Genomic DNA, 17,773 nt, shown 5'->3' with positions numbered 1-17,773 from the left:
GCTGTCTCTCAGCCCTTGGATATCATCTGGCCCCATGGACTTACATTCAGTTTCATGGATGAGGTCTCAGATTGCACTGTTAGAATGGGACAGAATCTGTTCCTCTCACCTACGCCTGGGGCTTCAGGGGCCTGGCAGACATGGAAAGGAGCCTGAACACCCGCGAAGACTGAGGCAAAGCACTCATTGAGAACCTCAGCTTTTTCTATATGTGAGGAAGCCAGTTTCTCCATCCTCATTTATCAGAGGATGACACTCCTTGGCCTGCCTCCTCCTGCCTATGTATCTTTAGGACCCCTTCTGGTTGTTTTTCACATCCCTCGATGAGTTCAGCTCCATCTGTGCCTTGGCTTTCCCGATCTTATTTCTACATGTGTGGACATCTTTGTATTCTTCCCAGCCTACACAGCCATCACAGCCTTGCTTCCACTTCCTATATATATATATTTTTTTCCTCTCAGTTTAAGCTGCAGGTCCTTGCTCATCCATGCCAGTTGCCTGCCTCCTTTGCTTGATTTCTGCTGGGGAATGGAGAGCTCTTGTGCTCTCAGACAGGTGCCCTTAAAGAGCTGACGGGTCTAGTTCTGTTCCTATGCGCTCAAGGACAGTTTCCCAGGAGATCCCATCCAGCAGTTCTGGAGCAGTTCCCTGATGAAAGTTCACTCTCCTGAAGTTCTGGGTCCCAACTCTAGTTTTTGCAAGGCCTGAAATCCTCCAGATCACAAACTCCACCAAGACTGGAATGCCTCTTATCTGAACCTCTCTAATGATCTCCTCTGCATTGGTAAGCACCAAATCCACTAAGGCTTCATTCAGCTTGGTCCGTTTATTTACCTGGACCGGGAAGTTGTCCTCAACAGACTCCTGGAACCTCCTGGATTGTCTGTCACCTGCCATGCCACGATCCCAGTAGATATCCAGGTGGTTGAAATTCCCCATCAGGACAAGAACCCACAAGCTTCAGCTGCAGGAGGTGTTGTGCAAGAAAGCCTTGTCAACAGGCTCCCCCAATCAAGTGGCATGTACCAGACTTCAACCACTAGATGCCTCTTACTGGACTGATCCTTGATTTTAATCCACAAGCCCTCAACCTGGTCATGGTTGTTCCTCAGACACAGCTCTTCACAATCTATCTACATCCTAACATAAAGGGCAACTCCTTCCCTTTCTATCCCTTCTGAAGAGCCTGTAGCCTTCAATCACAGTATGCCAGTCATGAGTCATCACACCACATTTCCACAGTAGCAACCAGATCATAATTTTCCACCAGTCCATCACTGTTAGCGAAGAGCAGGTCTAGCAGGACACTACCCCGGTAGCCTCTTGTAACAGCTGCATAAGGAAGCTCTCTTCCAGGCACTCTACAAACCTCCTGGATTGCTTTCTCTGTGATGTATTTCATTCCCAGCATATATCAGAGAAGTTGAAGTGTCCCATGAGAACAAGTGCTAGTGATCGCACAGTTTCAGCAGGTTGCTCACAGAATGCCTTGTCCTTTTCTTCATCCTGATTAAGCGGTCTGTGACAGGTGTTACAGGTCACTTCAGACTCTGCTTAGTTCTACTCCCTGCTTTTATACACCTTGCATTTAAGAAAAATACATAATCATTCTGTAACATGAAAACTTTTAAGTCTGCACTGTCGATGTCTCTGAGGGAAAAAAGGAACAGCCATCAAGTAGGTCTACAAGTTTTCCATCCCAGGTACTCTGTTGTGTTGACCGATTTCAGCTACAGCATTAGGAATTCAGACTTTATCCTCCTTATGTAGGCCATGGGGCCAAAGCTGTCCAGTTCCTGAGCATCTGGTGAGGAAATGCCACATTGACTGTCCTACAGAAGTGGAGGAACATGCCCTGCAGTCTCCATTTCACAGCAGGGGAACTGAGTAATAACAGTAGAAGATGTAGTCAATTGGGAAATCTAATGAAAAGGAACAAATATATTCTACGGTTAACTCTAGCTTCAATGTTCTATTAAAATAGTATTGAAACCATCTCCAAGCTTTTACATCACCTGTATTTTAGGAAAATTCTTTTGTTTTGTAGTCTGAACTATGAACACCGAAGTTCTGAGTCCCCTTAACATTAAAAAAATCCTCATTAACACAATGCTCCAGTTTCAGATTCAGCAGCAGCTTTTATTTTGACAACCCCACATGACCTTTGTGACAGTCTGTGGTACTCCTGTTACATCATGGATTTTGTTGTTTGTTTCTTCCACCAGGTGTTGAGGACAAAGAATAGTACAAGATTTGCTTAAAAGGGTACTACTGCAGCTTTTCTTGAAGATATTTACAATGTAGACTTGCCTGGGACATATGAGCCATTTAGTTGAGCTGAGAACACGTAACTGGTTTGATATAAAAGTGCAGACTTTAATGGAAGGGGAGACAACTGCTTCTTCAACACTGAGTGTCACATCTATACATCTCTATCTATACACAGAAGGACCATTTGAAAGTTACGAAATGGAATAGAGACCTTCTCAGAAAAGGCCACTCTTGATGGGGAGAGCAGCTCAATTACAACTAAGTATAAAGCCTTCCTGCCATATTCTCCAGTTCAGACCTCTCTGTGAGAAGCAGAAGGCTGGAATTAAAAGATGAGAACTCCTGGAGTGAGGAGATGAAGGTATGTGGGATATCTGTCCTGCCTTTCTGTCACTGCACTACCACAACAGTGAGCAAAAGACCAAGTACGGCTTACCTTGCCAGTATGAGAACATGAGGAGTCAAGGTCCTAAGAGTTTCATTAGAAGAAGACATCACATGTTGACTTAGTGACAACATTCTCTCTTCCCCAACCTATTAGTGTTACTCCATCTTTACCACAGAGGTCATTCTGAGAGCGACAATATGAAAAACACTGAACTTTCTTTACTTCAGTTATCTAGATATATTGACACCTTTTATACAAATGAAAGCAAATTATAGCAGTACATTAATAAATTCTAATACAAAAATGTGTATTTCATAAAATGTGATTTTTAAATGACAAAGCTCTACAGAAACATACAACTCCCTATAAAGACATCCAGTCCACTGAGCAATGCTTGCTCAAAATATCATTATGAACTAAATATGCTCATAAGTATATTACTGTTGAACTATACATTTGGATAAAACATTACTGAATCAAGAAGTGAAAACCTACTCATTAACAGAGTTAGCTGTACAGCTCAAATGAGAAGCAGTCACCAGCTGAGCTCAGTACAGCTCCAGGCTGGAGAAGCTCTGCCTTGCAGGTGGCCAATCACACCTTCCAAGTATTCATCTGTCACATTAACAGTTTAGTGTTATCAGTCAACAGAAGAGAAAGTAACCTAACCATTGGCAGTAGGAAGTAAAGTCACAAGACACATCCAGATCACAGGCAATATGTTGCCTACATTATTTAAGACTAGAACTTTCTTTAAAAAAAAAAAGAAATTCCAAATAATCAAAACATTTTCCCCTATTGCTCTACTTCACATAAGTTTACTGCTTTGAAGTTTTAAAATATGAAATGACTGAACTAGCTGAATTAAAAGTTATACAAAATGATTGTCTATCAAACATTTACTTTATACATAAACGTTTTTGAAACTGATTTACAGTGTACAATTAGTTTATGCAGCATAAGCAACCATTACAATATCATTTTTCCCTAAGATTGAAAGCAGCCAACAATGTCTAAGGTCTTGTTCAAAGGTCCTCAGTCATCAATCCTAATTTACCTCACCTCACACTGTTCACATCCATGTTGTCCCACTGAGTACCACAGGGTACATTTAATAAACTGTACATTATTCTGTCTAACAATATGCTGCAAAACTGGTTAATGTGCAAGAAAAGCTCATTAACTTCAATGCTTTTTTAAATACAATGTATCTACAGTTTTCCCCAGAATGCTTCCGCTTCCTGAGCTAGACATAAAATACCTTAAAACAGGTTTGGACATAAATCTGAGACCCCATAAGCAAACTACAATACAATGCCTAGAGGAAAAATAAAAGCAAACCCCTTCTGGTAGCTCTCACTACTATTTGTTTGCACTCTAAATACACTTTAGATAGAACTAATAATCTGCTAAATAAGGTAGCAAATTCAGTATTTTCATATTCTATCCTATATTGTTATATATTGATCCTGCTTTTTACGACTTTATATAAACAATGTATACATCTCACAGGCTACTAAATTCTCCCTATATTCTTAACCCTGTCATCTGGGTGACTGGATTTAGTCATGCTATAATCTGCAACAGAGCATGCAACTTGTGGGTCTTTTTTTTGGTTTTTAATAACAAATCCAATTGTATTCAATACTAGTTTCTAAATGAAAGAAGATCAGGATATTGAAGTTACTCTACAGTTACATTTTCATGTTTTAATTTTTATAGAAATAAGAAATTCCTAATTTATCAATTAAAAAGAATAAATCTAATCCATCATTGGACGCAAAAGGGTTTTAGAGGTATTCATGATTTCCATTTTAAATTATTTGAATTTCACAAATCAGTTCTGAATGAAATTCTACTAAACATTGCAGTGACTTAGAGTAATAAACTACAGTATTAATTAAGCTTATACAATAAATTGCAACATAGTAAGCTTAAGGTGCTATTTCATCTGCCCTAAAGTCTTTCACATTACCATGTGGGCATCATGTCTGGGAACCAGACTCTACCAAGATGCTTTGAAACTTCCCAGTGAATCTGCTCTAAGCTGTATTTCTGGTCAGGAATCAGAACTTCCTCCATAATAGAAAGCTGTGAGAGACGACCGCCACACATCTTCACAAACTCAACAAAGGCACTGCAAGAGACTTCACACTCTCCTAGGCCAACAGCTGACAAATACTTGCACCTCTCAGCGATACGGATCAGCTCCTCATCCAGCGGCCGTAATCCATTGGCGCATACGACTAATTCAACCAACCGAGGACACGTCATCCCAACGCGGCCAAGTACATCTTTGCTTACTGATCTTCCGAAGTAAAGGTGAGTGACAGGTATTTCATACCGAAAGAATGGGTCAAACTCTTCTTCGTACAAGAAAAAGTACATGACTAAGTTTACTTTAGGAGAATGCTTGATGAAAGCGTCCCAGCTGCTCTTCTGAATTGTGTGAAACTGAGTCTGTCCAGGATTTTCACTGACAACATCGATGCGCAAGTGTTCTAACCTGACATGTTTTTCAGAAGACAAGGCAAGCAACAGCTCATCACTCAGCAGATGGTAGTTGAGCGCCAACTCACGTAAACCATGACACTGATCAGCCACGCAAAGGATTCCTTGGAAAGCAGAACATTACGGAACAGGTTACATAGGTAAATATAACAGTAATTGAATAAGAAACGTAAGAATTCGTTTCTGCATATCAAAAAGTTGCAAAGAACGTGTATTTCAAGCTAGAATCATTATGTAGTATCAAATCTTACTGGACTACCAGAACATGACCCGTTTGTCATGTGACCAATGTCCTGTGACTTCCTTGAGCACAGGAAGATATACATACATTACACGTTGTGTACTTTCCCTTGGGAGTATGTGGCAAACATAAGAATTACATACTTTTAACTGTCCCATCATGCCCTAAGTCCACCTATAAATGCAAGTTCATAAATTACAGAATCATACAATGGCTTGGGTTGGAAGGGACCTCAAGGACCATGAATCTCCAGCCCCCCTGCTGCAGGCAGGGCCACCAACCTCCACATTTAATATAGACCAGGATGTCTAGGGCCCCATCCAACCTGGCCTTGAACACCCCCAGGGATGGGGCATTCACAACCTCTCTGGGCAGCCTGTTCCGGCACCTCACTACTCTCAAAGAATCTCCCTCTGATATCTAACCTAAATCTTCCCCCCTCAACTTAAAACCATTTCCTCTTGCCCTGCCATGATCTACTCTTTCTAAGAGTTGACTCCCCTCCTGTTTATAGGCTCCCTTTAGGTACTGGAATGCTGCAATGAGATCACTTCGTAGCCTTCTGTTCTCCAGGGTGAACAAGACCAGCTCCCTCAACCTGTCTTCATAGGGAAGGTGCTCCAGCCCAATCATGTTCATGGCCCTCCTCTGGACCCTCTCCAACAGCTCTGTCTTTCTTGTATTGGGTGTGCCAGATCTGGACACAGTATGCCAGACATGGCCTCATAGGGGCAGAACAGAGAAAGACAATCACCTCCCTGTCCCTAATGTCCACCCTTCTCCTGATGGAGACCAGGATATCATTCGCTTTCTGTGCTGCAAGAGCACACTGCTGGCTCACATTCAATTTTTTGTCCAACAAGACCCCCGGGTCCTTCTCTGCAGGGCTACTCTCAAGGACTGTTCCTCCCAGCCTGCATATATGCCTGGGATTTCTCCAGCCTAAATGCAAAACCTTGCACTTTGCTGTGTTAAACCTCAATAGATTCACCCACTCTGGAAGCAGTATTGCCCATGCCTACATCTGACCAAGCAGCCAGGAACAAAATCTGACTGCCACCCAAGGAACATTCACAGGAATTATATCTCTTGGATAGCTACAAGATACTACTAGAGCCTCTTCACAGACATCCCTATGGCTGTCCAAAAAGGTTAACTATACTGGAATACTCTCATACTCACTGCAGAAGTAGTACAAGGCAACAGTACCCTTTGAACTTCTGAAAGAGGTTACTTTCTTATCCAGAAAACACACTATTTTTTTACTAGCTCAGCACTCAATCTGAAAGACTCTTGCAGAGAGAAGCAGCAGGATGGACTGATTCACAATCAGTTAATATTTTATTCGGTAACAGTTGCTGTAGCTACCACATTCAGTCTCCTTCTCAACCAACTCTATTTTTTTCAGGGGTTTACTAGATTTGACCAAATTGAAGGCATACACTAAAGGAAACAAAACAGTTGCTTACCAGCTGGAGACACATGAGGACAACTGCTCATTTTCAAGAGTTTGAGCGTGTCACTGTTGTTGGCCACTAGCACTTTGAGAGATGGATCATCTACTGGTGTATCATCGATCTTAAGCGAAGAGAGTGACTTGGAGTTTACAAACACCACTGTCAGTGCAGAAATAAAGTGAGACTGAAAAAAAAAGTTTAAATGAAACACTGGCACCTGAAACAAATCTCAGTGGTTTTTAGCTGTATACATTTGTACATAATATCCTTTGACTTACAGTAGCTGCTAAAAAAAGTCATATGTCATATTTTAATCTGACATCACAACCAAAAACAGTATGCACTTTTCAGTATGGCAAAGTATAATAATTTTTGTTATCAGATTAAGTATTTACCAAACCAGAATGCCTAACATAAAACAGAAAAACTGAGAAATTGACCCAGGACAATCCACTATGTAAACTTAAAGCTATAGAAAAAACACAACCAAAGAGAAAGCATAGAAACTCTAATTTAGAGAATAATTTAGAAGCAGTGCTCCTAAAGCAGCGTCTCCTAGAGTAAAAATTCCCATGCAGTTTAAGTTAGACAAGTGTGGCAAGCCTGTACTGTTACATGTACCCAAAGGCAAATGGTACTACTGGCTGGCAGAGCACACGGGGTAGGAATGAATCTATCCTAGAACGCTGACTGAAGTGGTTCACAGCCAAGAAACAGATGTTCAATTATTTACGCTACTTAACCAGTAATTAATGTAGGTCCAATGTTCAAGGTCCTGAGGATTTCTGGGTAACAACTGAAACTCACCAGTAAAGAAAGACAGCCCAGAATGCCTTCACTTGAAAAATCATGGAAAAAGGAGATTTCTGCTATGATGGGAGTGAATAACTAGCTAATAATCATCATTTCTAACAAGATTTACTGAAGAAGTAAAGAAAATACATCTCCTTTGCATTAACTACTCCACAAAGGTACCTGTTGCATTGATTTCAGTACTATTTCTGGATTGTTCATGTAGCTTGGACTGAACATTTTATGTTCAGTTATGCGGAAAGGCTTGGCAATGGTACTGTTCATTCTTATACAACATGCTTTTTGTTACGCTTAGAACAAGAATTAATATTTGCAAATTAACATAAACCAGCAACATCAGTTCATATAAATGAAAATTGAATGTTCAAATTGGAAGCATGAGGCTTTAGGCACCGCTCACAAGTACACTGACAATACTCTGATTATGTATGTTACAGACTGAAAAGAAAAAGATGCTTATTGATATTTTCACTTTGCATTCAGAAGGTGCTGGTACTGAGTTTTATATTCTCTGGATTTAGAATGTAACCCCCCTCTAAGAAGGATATTGAAAAGAAAAATCAAATGAACTAAAAAAAATAATTAAAAAAAATATCAGTTCACTTGAAGACAGGTAAACACCAAAAGGCAAATTTTTCTCAAGAGTTGATTTAGGATCATCCTGAATATATTTTTAGAAGGAACATGTGAGTCTATTGGTAATAAAAAGGAAGTCTAATTTAGAAGATCTGACACTTTGTAAGACTACATACAGCATGAATAGCCACAACTGATTCTTTAGCTTGTAAAACACGGCTCTAGGAAAAAACATGGAAGAGCTGACATAGCATTCAGATTAAGAATAAAATATACAATAGCTGAATAGACAAAATATTGTTAAATACATTAAGACTGCATTGTTCACACTATGTTTAGGTTTCCTAATAGTCACGTCTCAAAGCTCACTGAAAGGAAAAAAAAGGTACAAAAAACAAATATCTGAAAAATGTCTTTGAAAATTGAGGATTAGAAACACACATTCAAGAGAAGCACATGACACAGCTGTGATAACTGACAAGGATAATAATTGATAATCCTTCTCCAGCTAACCTTGCTTAAACCCTATATCCTGCTTCCTTTCCTGAGGTTGTCCCTACCTCTTCCTTGTCCTTGTTGCCAGCAGCAATGACATCATCTTTATACAGCTAACAGCTTAGTTGTAACTGGCTCTTGACATACATATGGACTAGATCCAAGAACTGAAGCTGATAGACATCCTAGAAACTCTTGCATAGAACAGCCCAGGTTATCACAATTGTTCCTCTGCTCCTCAACAACAGAATCCTTCTACTTCAATAGCAGGATTGCTTGTTTAGAAGCATACACAGAGGGGACTGCTGGTTATTCTTTTTTATTTATTTTACTTCTAGGTAAGTGGCCTTTAGTGCAATCTGGTTTTGGGTAAGCAAGCTAGGTAAAAAAAAAAAAAAAAGACTGTCAGATTTCAGATATGATACATTTTCCCTCTGAATCTAGCACTTAACTGTGACATCAAGTACTAAAGATTTCCTTAAAGTGATATGAATTTTAAAAAAATATACTTATGAATGACTGTAATTGCTACAGCAAGTTCACACGGGTTAAACTCCACATTTTAGATTATAATCATCTCCTAATAAGTCCTCCAGCCTACAGACTTGCAGCATGTTGCCCAATATTACATTCAAGCTAAGACACTGGAATATGTAGAACAAGATCAGAACTAGCTTCTCATGTGATACACAGGGTAAGTGAAACTTCAGTCACCCATCTTAGTAAATCATCTCAGTCCTTCCTCTTAGTACAGCCCAAGTTGTTTTTTTTGTTTGTTTTTTTTGTTTTGCCAAAAGCTCATTCTTACAACACAACCTTTCATAATACTCTATGAATCACTGCAATATTTTTCTTATTTTTCTACAGAAATTTACACGCATTCAAATACCTTCGGTAAATCCATGAAGCTTGGCCGGGCTGTTGAAATTAGTCCAAGAGTTTTCAGAGAGCAATTCACAAGCTGTGATAAAATATCACAAGCTGCTTCTGCAGATTCCTTGCTACTGTCCACCTTAAGACAAAAGAAAATGCACTGAATCAGAAAATACCGCATCAGAATACACCCATTACTGAAATAATGCAACTCTGTTTTCCTTTTTTCCCTCCATTTTATTTTCTGTCAGATGATGGTAAGCAAGAATGCACTGGAATTTCACTAATGTTCTCTTTCATTTCATTCAGGTACCCTGGCTACCCAGTGATGCAACCAGGCAGGTTCTGAATATCACCAGAGAAGGAGACTCCACAACCTCTCTAGGCAGCTTCTTCCAGTGCCATGTCATCCGCAAATCAAAGCTGATCTCCCTTGTGTTCAGATGGAATCTCCTGCGTTCCAGTTCCTGCCTGCTGTCCCTCGTTCTGTTTCTGTACATCACTAAAAAGAGCATGGCTCCACGCACTTGATGACTCCCACCCACCCCTTAGATTTGTAAGTATCCGTAAGGTTACCCCTCCAGTTTTTTTTCACCTGGCTGAACAGTCCCAGGTCTCTCAGCATTTCCCCATAAGGAGATGCTTCAGGCCCCTCATCATCTTTGTGTCCCTCTGCTGGGCTCTGTAGAAATTCCCTGTCTTTCTTGAACTGTGGATCCCAGAAATAGACACAGTACTCCAGATTTGGGCTCACCGGAGCATAGTAAAAGGGGAAAATCACCTCCCTCAACCTGCCAGCCATTTTCCTTTTAACGTGCCCCAAAATACACTGACCTTCTTGGTCACAAGGGCACACTGCTGGCTCATGGTCAACCTGTTGTCCACCACGATACTCAGGTCCTTCTCTGCAGAGCTCCTCGCAGCAGTTCAGCCAGTACAACTGTATGTAGTTATATGCAAGGCTCTACACTTGTCCTTGTTGAACTTCATAAGATTATTTTTTGCCCAACTCTTCAGTCAGTCCAGATCTTGCTGAATGGCAGCACAGCTTTCTGGTGTGTCAGCCACTCCTCCCAGCTTTGTATCACCAGCAGATTTGCTGAGGGTGCATTCTATCCCTTCATTCAAGTCACTAACGAATTTGCTGAACAAGACTGGATGCATTATCTACAACCAGGGAACACCACTAAGTTACAGGCTTCCAATAGATTGCACCACTGATCACAACTCTCTGAAGTCTGTCAGTCAGCCAGTTCACTTACCTACCCCCTACTGCCTAAGCTTACCTACAAGGACGTTATTGGAGACAGTGTCAAAAGTCCAAGTACACAACATCTACTGCATCTACGCAGCTGGTCATGACATCACAGTAAGCTACCAGATTGGCCAAGGGCAGTCTCTTGGTTAATCCACACTGACTATCTCCTGATTGTCATCCTTTCTTTCACTTGCTTGGAGACAGGACATCCAGAATAATGAACATGAAGCCTAATGGCCTGTAGTTTCCTAGGCCCTCCTTGCACTTTCGAAGGCTGGAGTGACACTGGCTTTCCTCCAGCCCACAGGTACCTCTCCTGTTCTCCATGACCTTTCACGGATGACAGAGAGCAGCTTAGCTATCATTTCTGCCAGCTCTCATGGGTACATCCCATGACTGGCTTATTCTGGAGAAGAGGAGGCTTGGGGAGACCCTATCACTACCTACAGCTACCTGAAACGAAACTGTGGTGAGGTGGGGGTCAGCCTCTTCCCCCAGGTAACTAGTGACAGGACAAGAGGGAATGGCCTGACATTGCACCAGTAGAAGTTCAGATTGGATATTTAGAAGAATTTCTTCTACAAATGTGTGGGTAGGCCCTAGAACAGGTTGCCTAGGAAAGCAGTTGTGTCACCAATGCTGGAAAGTACTTAAGAAACATGGCTTTGTGGGCAACATTGGTGGTTGGCAGGCACCTGACTAGATGCTCACAGACATCTTTTTCAACCTTAATGATTCTATGATCCTACAACATCCCTTGGATTTGCACATATCAAGTTTGCCTTGGTGATCTCTGAGCTGATCCCCAACCAAGTTTTCCTTTCCTTAGACTCCCTCTCTTACCCCCACGGTCAGGGATTCCCTAGGGGTAGTCTTAAGAGTTACTGAATGCCTTCTTCGCTTCAGTCATTACCGCTACCTTCTTGGTGTCCTGCATTACCAGGGCAATGACATCTCATTCAGAAGCATGCTGACATTTTTCCTAGCCCTCTGTAGGAAGCCATGCTTTTTACATTACTGTCTCAAAGTTTGCTGAAATGGACAAGTTCAGGCAAGTCCTGGCCAAGGTTCCAGGACTGCCTTTGTCTGAGACACACAGGAGATGGACAAGTCCGGGAGCTACGAAAGGGAGATAAGATACTGATCAATGGCCCTTGAGTGGTCTTTTTGTGTTGGCCTATCTCAAGGGAGATGACCATCCCTGAGGACTAATGGCCCTTAAGTGGTCTTTCCTGTTGGCCCATCTCAAGGAAGATTGACATCTCTGAGGAAGTCACAAGACTCTGACCCAAGCCGTCCCGAAATCTCTGGAAGGCTGGAAAGAAGGATAAAAAGGGCACGGACAAACCACGGTTCTGTGGGCATCTAGGTATCTGACCTCAGATCCCTCCACCGTTGTCCTACTGCTGCCTATTCTCTCTTCTGGGATTGCTGCTCGAGACTCTGCTCCGAGGGACCTCGCTGCCCGAGACTCTGCTTCTAGAGACCACGGTACTCTGACCATCTTTTCTGCGATTCACCGATCTGCTGTTTGCAGCCTGCTACTCCGTTGCTGCTCTCCCCTACGCTTATTTTGCCCCGGACCAACGTTAACAACGTGCTACGGGACGCTGCTGCATCCAGGAGGTGACTATTCCCCGCTTTAACATAATTCTTGCTCTTTTCTACCTTTTTCTATCGCCTACTTTCCCTTCCCCATCACCCTAATTTTGGCATTCGTCACTCTCCCTTCCCCATCCCCTCAATTGCCTATTATTTCCAATAAACTGGTCGGATCAACATTTGAATGCTCTTCTTCTTAATCTCACGCCGGGCATAACATTATTAAAAGAACCTTTGCCTCACTCCTAAATTGGAGCGAGACACCCTCTTCTTGCTACTGATACTTAAAGAAACCTTTCTTGCTGTCCAGTACACTGAATGTGAAAACCAAGTCTTCCAGACTGAGAACTGCCACATTCCCTTGTAATAACTTACAATCTTAATCACAGAGACCACATCATCATTATGTCAATTACTGATATTTACGGAATATTTCTCACGCTCTGATATTTAGTTTTGGTGGCTCATCTAATTATCTCAAATATCAGAGATAAAGAAGGAATAAAATTCAGCTTGCATTAATTTTTAGAAAGCTATTATTAAAAAGCCTATGAAGTACCCTACCTTAAAGCTTACATACTGCAGGTGATTGGAATGCCTCTTTATTATTTGCTTGATCAATTCAGGATGCGTAGCCCTCAAGTAAGATGTAGCCGGTTGATTCAGTTCAAACTCAAAACACCTCCAGAGATCAGGCATATGAAACACTTGGTTCCAGCTTCGGCAGACCTGTGATGCATGAGCACGGTCCAAAAGGGGCAAGTACTGAAATACCTGCAGGATAATGTCTTGGAGCAGGTTACCCCAGTCAGGACTCTGCACAACTGCGGCTTTGTCATCTACACTCTTGTGCCTCTTGGATTCTTTCCCAGCAGTCTCTTCAGATGAACTGTTGTTGGCCTCATTAGTCTTCCTTCCTCGTTTCATCCTACAAAGATAAGAATGAATGTTCCATGAATATAAATTTAACAAGAGTTCAAATAAACCTAATATTTATAGAAAACCACAGACAAAAAGATGCATGTTTTTCTGCAGCCACATTTTTCCAGAGGTCTGTTTTGCCACAGAAAGGAAATAAGACCATCAAGTAGCAATGAGTAACATCAATCTAAAAATCTTATCACCACCAAGGCAGATAACTTCAGTGTTACTTCTATTATAATTACCACAGCGAATCCACATACAAAAGCAACTCTCAGTATTTCACTTGTTTGAGATGCTCAGAACCTATCATGTTCCACTAGTTTGCTGATTATTACTTTACTTTCTCATCAGTGTTCTTCCAATCAATACTGTGAACACTCATTCAGTACTCCCTATTTACCAGACACAATTCTATTTGAAGTTGAAGGAAGAAATTTCAAATTAAGGTTGTAAAAAAATTCTGAAAATGAATGTATTCGTATCTGCAGGTGCATCTGATCTGTTCATTTTTATTCCCAAGCACAATTATTCTTTCTTAGAGTAAATGATGTTATTTTAGTATGTTTGTCTTAAATCAATACCCTTAAAAACATATGTCATCAAAAACATGTATGTTTTCATTTTTCCAACCAATTAGTAAATAGGGATTGTGAAAGATTGACAATAACAATCTGAGATGCTCAGCACTCCCTCTGCCTCTCCACAGAACAGGAGATAAGAGGAATCAGCAAACTTTCTTCCAAACTGTATTGAATTCAGCAAGTCTGAATCCAAAGGTTACCAAATTCTCAGTTCCATGTACTTATTCCCCAATCACCTAATGATACATATGTTACATGTTAAAGATTAAAAAAACAGAAAAAAACAGCACTATGTACCTCTGAAATTCAGCATCAGGTTTTGATCAGTGTGTTCTTCTGCAGACGCCAGCTTAAATCTGAACTTAACACCCAGTCATTTATTTTTAAAAGCCTGAATGCAGTGTGTACCACATCCTAAAGGACTAAATGACACCTCAAACTAAACATTGTAACCCCTCATTTCAAGTCTAAAAAGCTAAGAGTCTCCAAGGGCAGGGTAGTCTCAATATGTTTGAATACCTCTGCGCTCTCATGATTTCTGCACTTCACACAGTGAAATCATTCCAGTTTAGTGTGCAACCATACGCATAAAATTATTACGTGTTGTGATTCACCAACATGCCATTCACTTTCACCACATCTCTCAACAGGATGAGGAGGAGAACTGGTGGGATGGAAGAGAGTTAAGGTACAAGAATTCATACACTGAGATAAGGACAGCTTAATAAGAGGGAAAGGAGAAGAAGGAAAGTAAGAAATAAGACATGTGATGCAAAACACAATTACTCACCACTAACTGACCTATGCCCAGCCATGCCCTAAGTAACAGCAGCACCCCCCCAGTTTATTGTTCTGCGTAGCAACCTAAAGCACGGAACTCCAAATGAAACTTAAAGGATGCCTGTCCAGTTCACTTATTACCTGGACTATTAACTTTCTACACTACAAACAGCAACCAAGAAAAGTTCAGAAGTCTTTTAAATAGGAAAAACACCAAGAACATTTATCATCCAGCATGTCATGGATTGTTTTCCCAGAGTGGGCATCTCCTTGAGTACCTATGAAACACCTAAATAGCACCTCCTACTCACAAGATAATAGCAACCTATCAGTTGGGGTCTGGAACTACAAAATGTTGCGCTCAAACCCAAACACACAGTTATGGAAGACTGATGAACACCATTTTCCCAGTTCTCTAATCCCACCAACACTGGGGGCAATCACAAGATCACAGGAGAGCAAAAGTCTCCTCTCACTTGCTGAGAACAACTTACTGTGATCCACAGCTCATGGCTATAAATCCATGCCAAATATTGCTGCTGCAGCGGAACAAGCTCTCCTGAGAAAGACCTCTGTTGCTGAGCTGCTGCCTACAATTGCACAGACTGGCATGCAGGAAAACTGAACATAGCAACATATCATCTGCAACTAACAAAGATGAAGAAACTCTGTTTTGCTACTGAAAATTGAATAGATCCAGTATCTAAGCAATTTGCTAATTAGGCTGGTAAACTCACAGAAGATCCATCATGCCAGTGTTCACAGGAAACGCTAAGCACAGCACAAAAAGTGTTATCTGTGATAAGCTAGTCCAAAATGCAATACTTCTTCAAACATTACATTGAAGAGATACTCCAAACGACTATGTTCTAAAGAGCAATTACCATACACAAGTTATTCAGGTACTCAATTTGGGGCAGCACACTTCATGCCTTTAAACCTTTCCAAATCCGTTTCTTGTTCACCTGTAAGAACTACAGAAGGTAAATATTAGACACAGCTCCCCACATCTTCTATTACAGAGACTGCCTTATCTTCTGATGATAAGCTAACACACATGCATATGTTTTCTAGTCAGCACACTTTGACTATAACCAGTCTCTGGATCTACTCCCCCATCACATTTACAGGCCGTTGTGCAGGCACAGGCCAGCCTGGATGAGGTCTAAGCAGTTAAAATACACTGGTTACAGTTCAAAACACACTCAAGAAGCTGCTGGGTACCACATGAAGTTTCCACATACGTCCAAAAAGCGACAACACGGTCATTACTAGAACTGCACTGATGATCCAATTCAGGTTACAACCTTCGAAGAAGATACAATGCCATGCACTTTAAGTGCATGGTTAGTAAGTAGGGGATGGAAGGACATAATTCCAGACAACTTTTTTGTTACTGACATTTCATATGCTCCTGTAACTCAAAGAATCACAGAACTGTTTGTGCTGGAAGGAATCTTTGAAGGTCAGCTATTCCAACTCCCCTGCAGATAAAACAGACACCTACAGCTTGATCACATTGCTCAGAGCCCCGTCCAGCCTGATCTTAGATGTCTCCAACGACACTTTCAGGGCAAGTTGTTCCAGTGCATTTTTCTCTAATGCTGTATAAAATAAGCTTGTAAAGAAAGTAAATCTTCCTGCAAAATTACTGCAAGAACAGAAAATGAAACTGGCAGCTATGTTTCCTTTCATATATCCATCCAGTAGGCCAAAGAGTTGGCTGAATTTGGTTCAAGGCCAAGAGAAAAAAAAACTAAGTTCAATAAGGAAAGTACTGATGCAAGATTCCACATGGGCGTGTCTCTGTACACTAATTGCCGGTGCTAATTATCAGCATTTGTAAGAAGCTGTTTTTCATTCAGTGACCCTTAAACCCTTCCTTCAACATGTGAGCCATCACTCTTCCTTTCAGCTCACTCCCACGACATACACCTGACCTGTTTTCCCAAACTTCTGTTAAAACTATCACAGATCTTATAACAAAGCTGTTGACAAAAGCAGGAAAACAAACACAAAGACAAGAAACTCTATCAAACTACAGAGGTGCAATATCCAGATGCACGACTCCTAGAGGTTCTCCAGACAAACCTCAACCCATCACATCAGCCTGTTTCCGAGTCTGGCAGCCACCGAAGGGCAGGAGCAGCATAGCACAAGCTCAGCGCGTCGGTAAAGTCGAGCAAGATACAGACAAAACACAGTGCCGGTTATTAAAAAAAAAAAAAAAAAAAAAAAAAAAAAGCTGTGCACGGCTCCGGTTGTTTATCCCTGTGCCGAGGAGGCTGTGAGGCAGCCCCAGAAGCCGCGACACCCTCAGCACCCTGTGCTGCCGCCACTCCCACCGGTGCCTCAGGAGGGCCGGACCCCTCTCCCAGAGCCCCTCACCTGGCGGCTCCCTGCTGCGCCTTGCGTCAACCGGGGCTCGGGCCGCGCTGCCGCCTCCACTCCGGCCACATGAGCCCCTCCACCGCAGCCGACCCCGGCGCCTCCTTCGCCCGGTGACACGTCCCACTCGACTCGCCTCGTCCCAACGCTTCTCCTTGCTCCGCTCCCCCCTTTCCCTCTCTGTTTACTTCGCGGCAGCGGAAGCGACGCAAGCCCAACCAAAATGGCGGCAGCGCACTGCGTAGCGCCGCTCCTCCTCCCGCCCCCAGGCGCTGAGGGGCGGGGCTGCCCGTAACGGCCGCCCCTAACGGTCACCTGCTGCCGTTAGGCCGGTGGGCGTATGTGTTGTGAGGTGCTCTGCGGGCAGGAGTGGAGGAGGCAACCTCAATGAAGTTAGCGAGGGCAATGCTGAGGAGGAGCTGGGTCTCCCTGGACCCGAATCTATCCGTCATTTGAAAGCCCGATGTCAGGCTGGCCTTTGGGATTAATGTAGCGGAGAAAGCTGAGCTTTCTTGGCATAGAATGAAGGTCTTGGGGTACGGCCAAGGAGATAAAGCGATGTGAAGTGGTAACAGCTCTCCTTGGTTGTGAATGTTTGTGTGTTTCCTCTGCAAA

General features: G+C 42.1%; 2 protein-coding genes and 2 long non-coding RNA genes across 6 annotated transcripts in view; 2 read left to right on the top strand and 2 right to left on the bottom strand.

Moving 5' to 3' along the window:
• The first annotated feature begins 648 nt into the window (after nucleotides 1-648).
• Nucleotides 649-2,458, top strand: LOC146762759 (uncharacterized). Its single transcript, XR_014948440.1, has 2 exons — nucleotides 649-784; nucleotides 2,226-2,458. It is a non-coding gene; the product is annotated as an uncharacterized LOC146762759 (long non-coding RNA).
• FBXL3 (F-box and leucine rich repeat protein 3) lies at nucleotides 2,114-17,397 on the bottom strand. 3 transcript variants are annotated; one of them, XM_015851625.3, is made up of 5 exons: nucleotides 17,159-17,397; nucleotides 13,050-13,413; nucleotides 9,642-9,764; nucleotides 6,881-7,052; nucleotides 2,114-5,274 (listed from the first exon to the last, which is right to left on the bottom strand). In XM_015851625.3, exons 2-5 carry the CDS (start codon nucleotides 13,410-13,412, stop codon nucleotides 4,631-4,633), a joined length of 1,302 nt encoding a protein of 433 aa, XP_015707111.2. In that variant the 5' UTR covers nucleotide 13,413; nucleotides 17,159-17,397; the 3' UTR covers nucleotides 2,114-4,630. The 3 variants fall into 3 exon arrangements, with proteins under 3 accessions (XP_015707111.2, XP_085409767.1, XP_085409781.1); XM_085553641.1 differs by lacking the exon at nucleotides 17,159-17,397 and adding an exon at nucleotides 14,510-14,650; XM_085553655.1 differs by lacking the exon at nucleotides 17,159-17,397 and adding an exon at nucleotides 14,288-14,417.
• LOC146762758 (uncharacterized) lies at nucleotides 5,173-6,979 on the top strand. The gene is made up of 2 exons (XR_014948436.1): nucleotides 5,173-5,310; nucleotides 5,926-6,979. It is a non-coding gene; the product is annotated as an uncharacterized LOC146762758 (long non-coding RNA).
• MYCBP2 (MYC binding protein 2) overlaps nucleotides 12,581-17,773 on the bottom strand; it is a 193,127-nt gene continuing 187,934 nt past the window's right edge. The window contains exon 53 of the transcript XR_014948429.1: nucleotides 12,581-12,750. The gene's annotated coding sequence lies outside the window, so the exon portion shown is untranslated. The remainder of the gene's footprint in view (nucleotides 12,751-17,773) is intronic.

The sequence above is a fragment of the Coturnix japonica genome, chromosome 1, assembly GCF_054131305.1.
Source record: "Coturnix japonica strain WE chromosome 1, WE-NBRP24, whole genome shotgun sequence".
In the NCBI taxonomy this organism is placed as follows: Eukaryota; Metazoa; Chordata; class Aves; order Galliformes; family Phasianidae; genus Coturnix; species Coturnix japonica.
The sequence above is the reverse complement of the archived record's forward strand: the minus strand, read 5'-3'. Positions and strand labels throughout refer to the sequence as shown.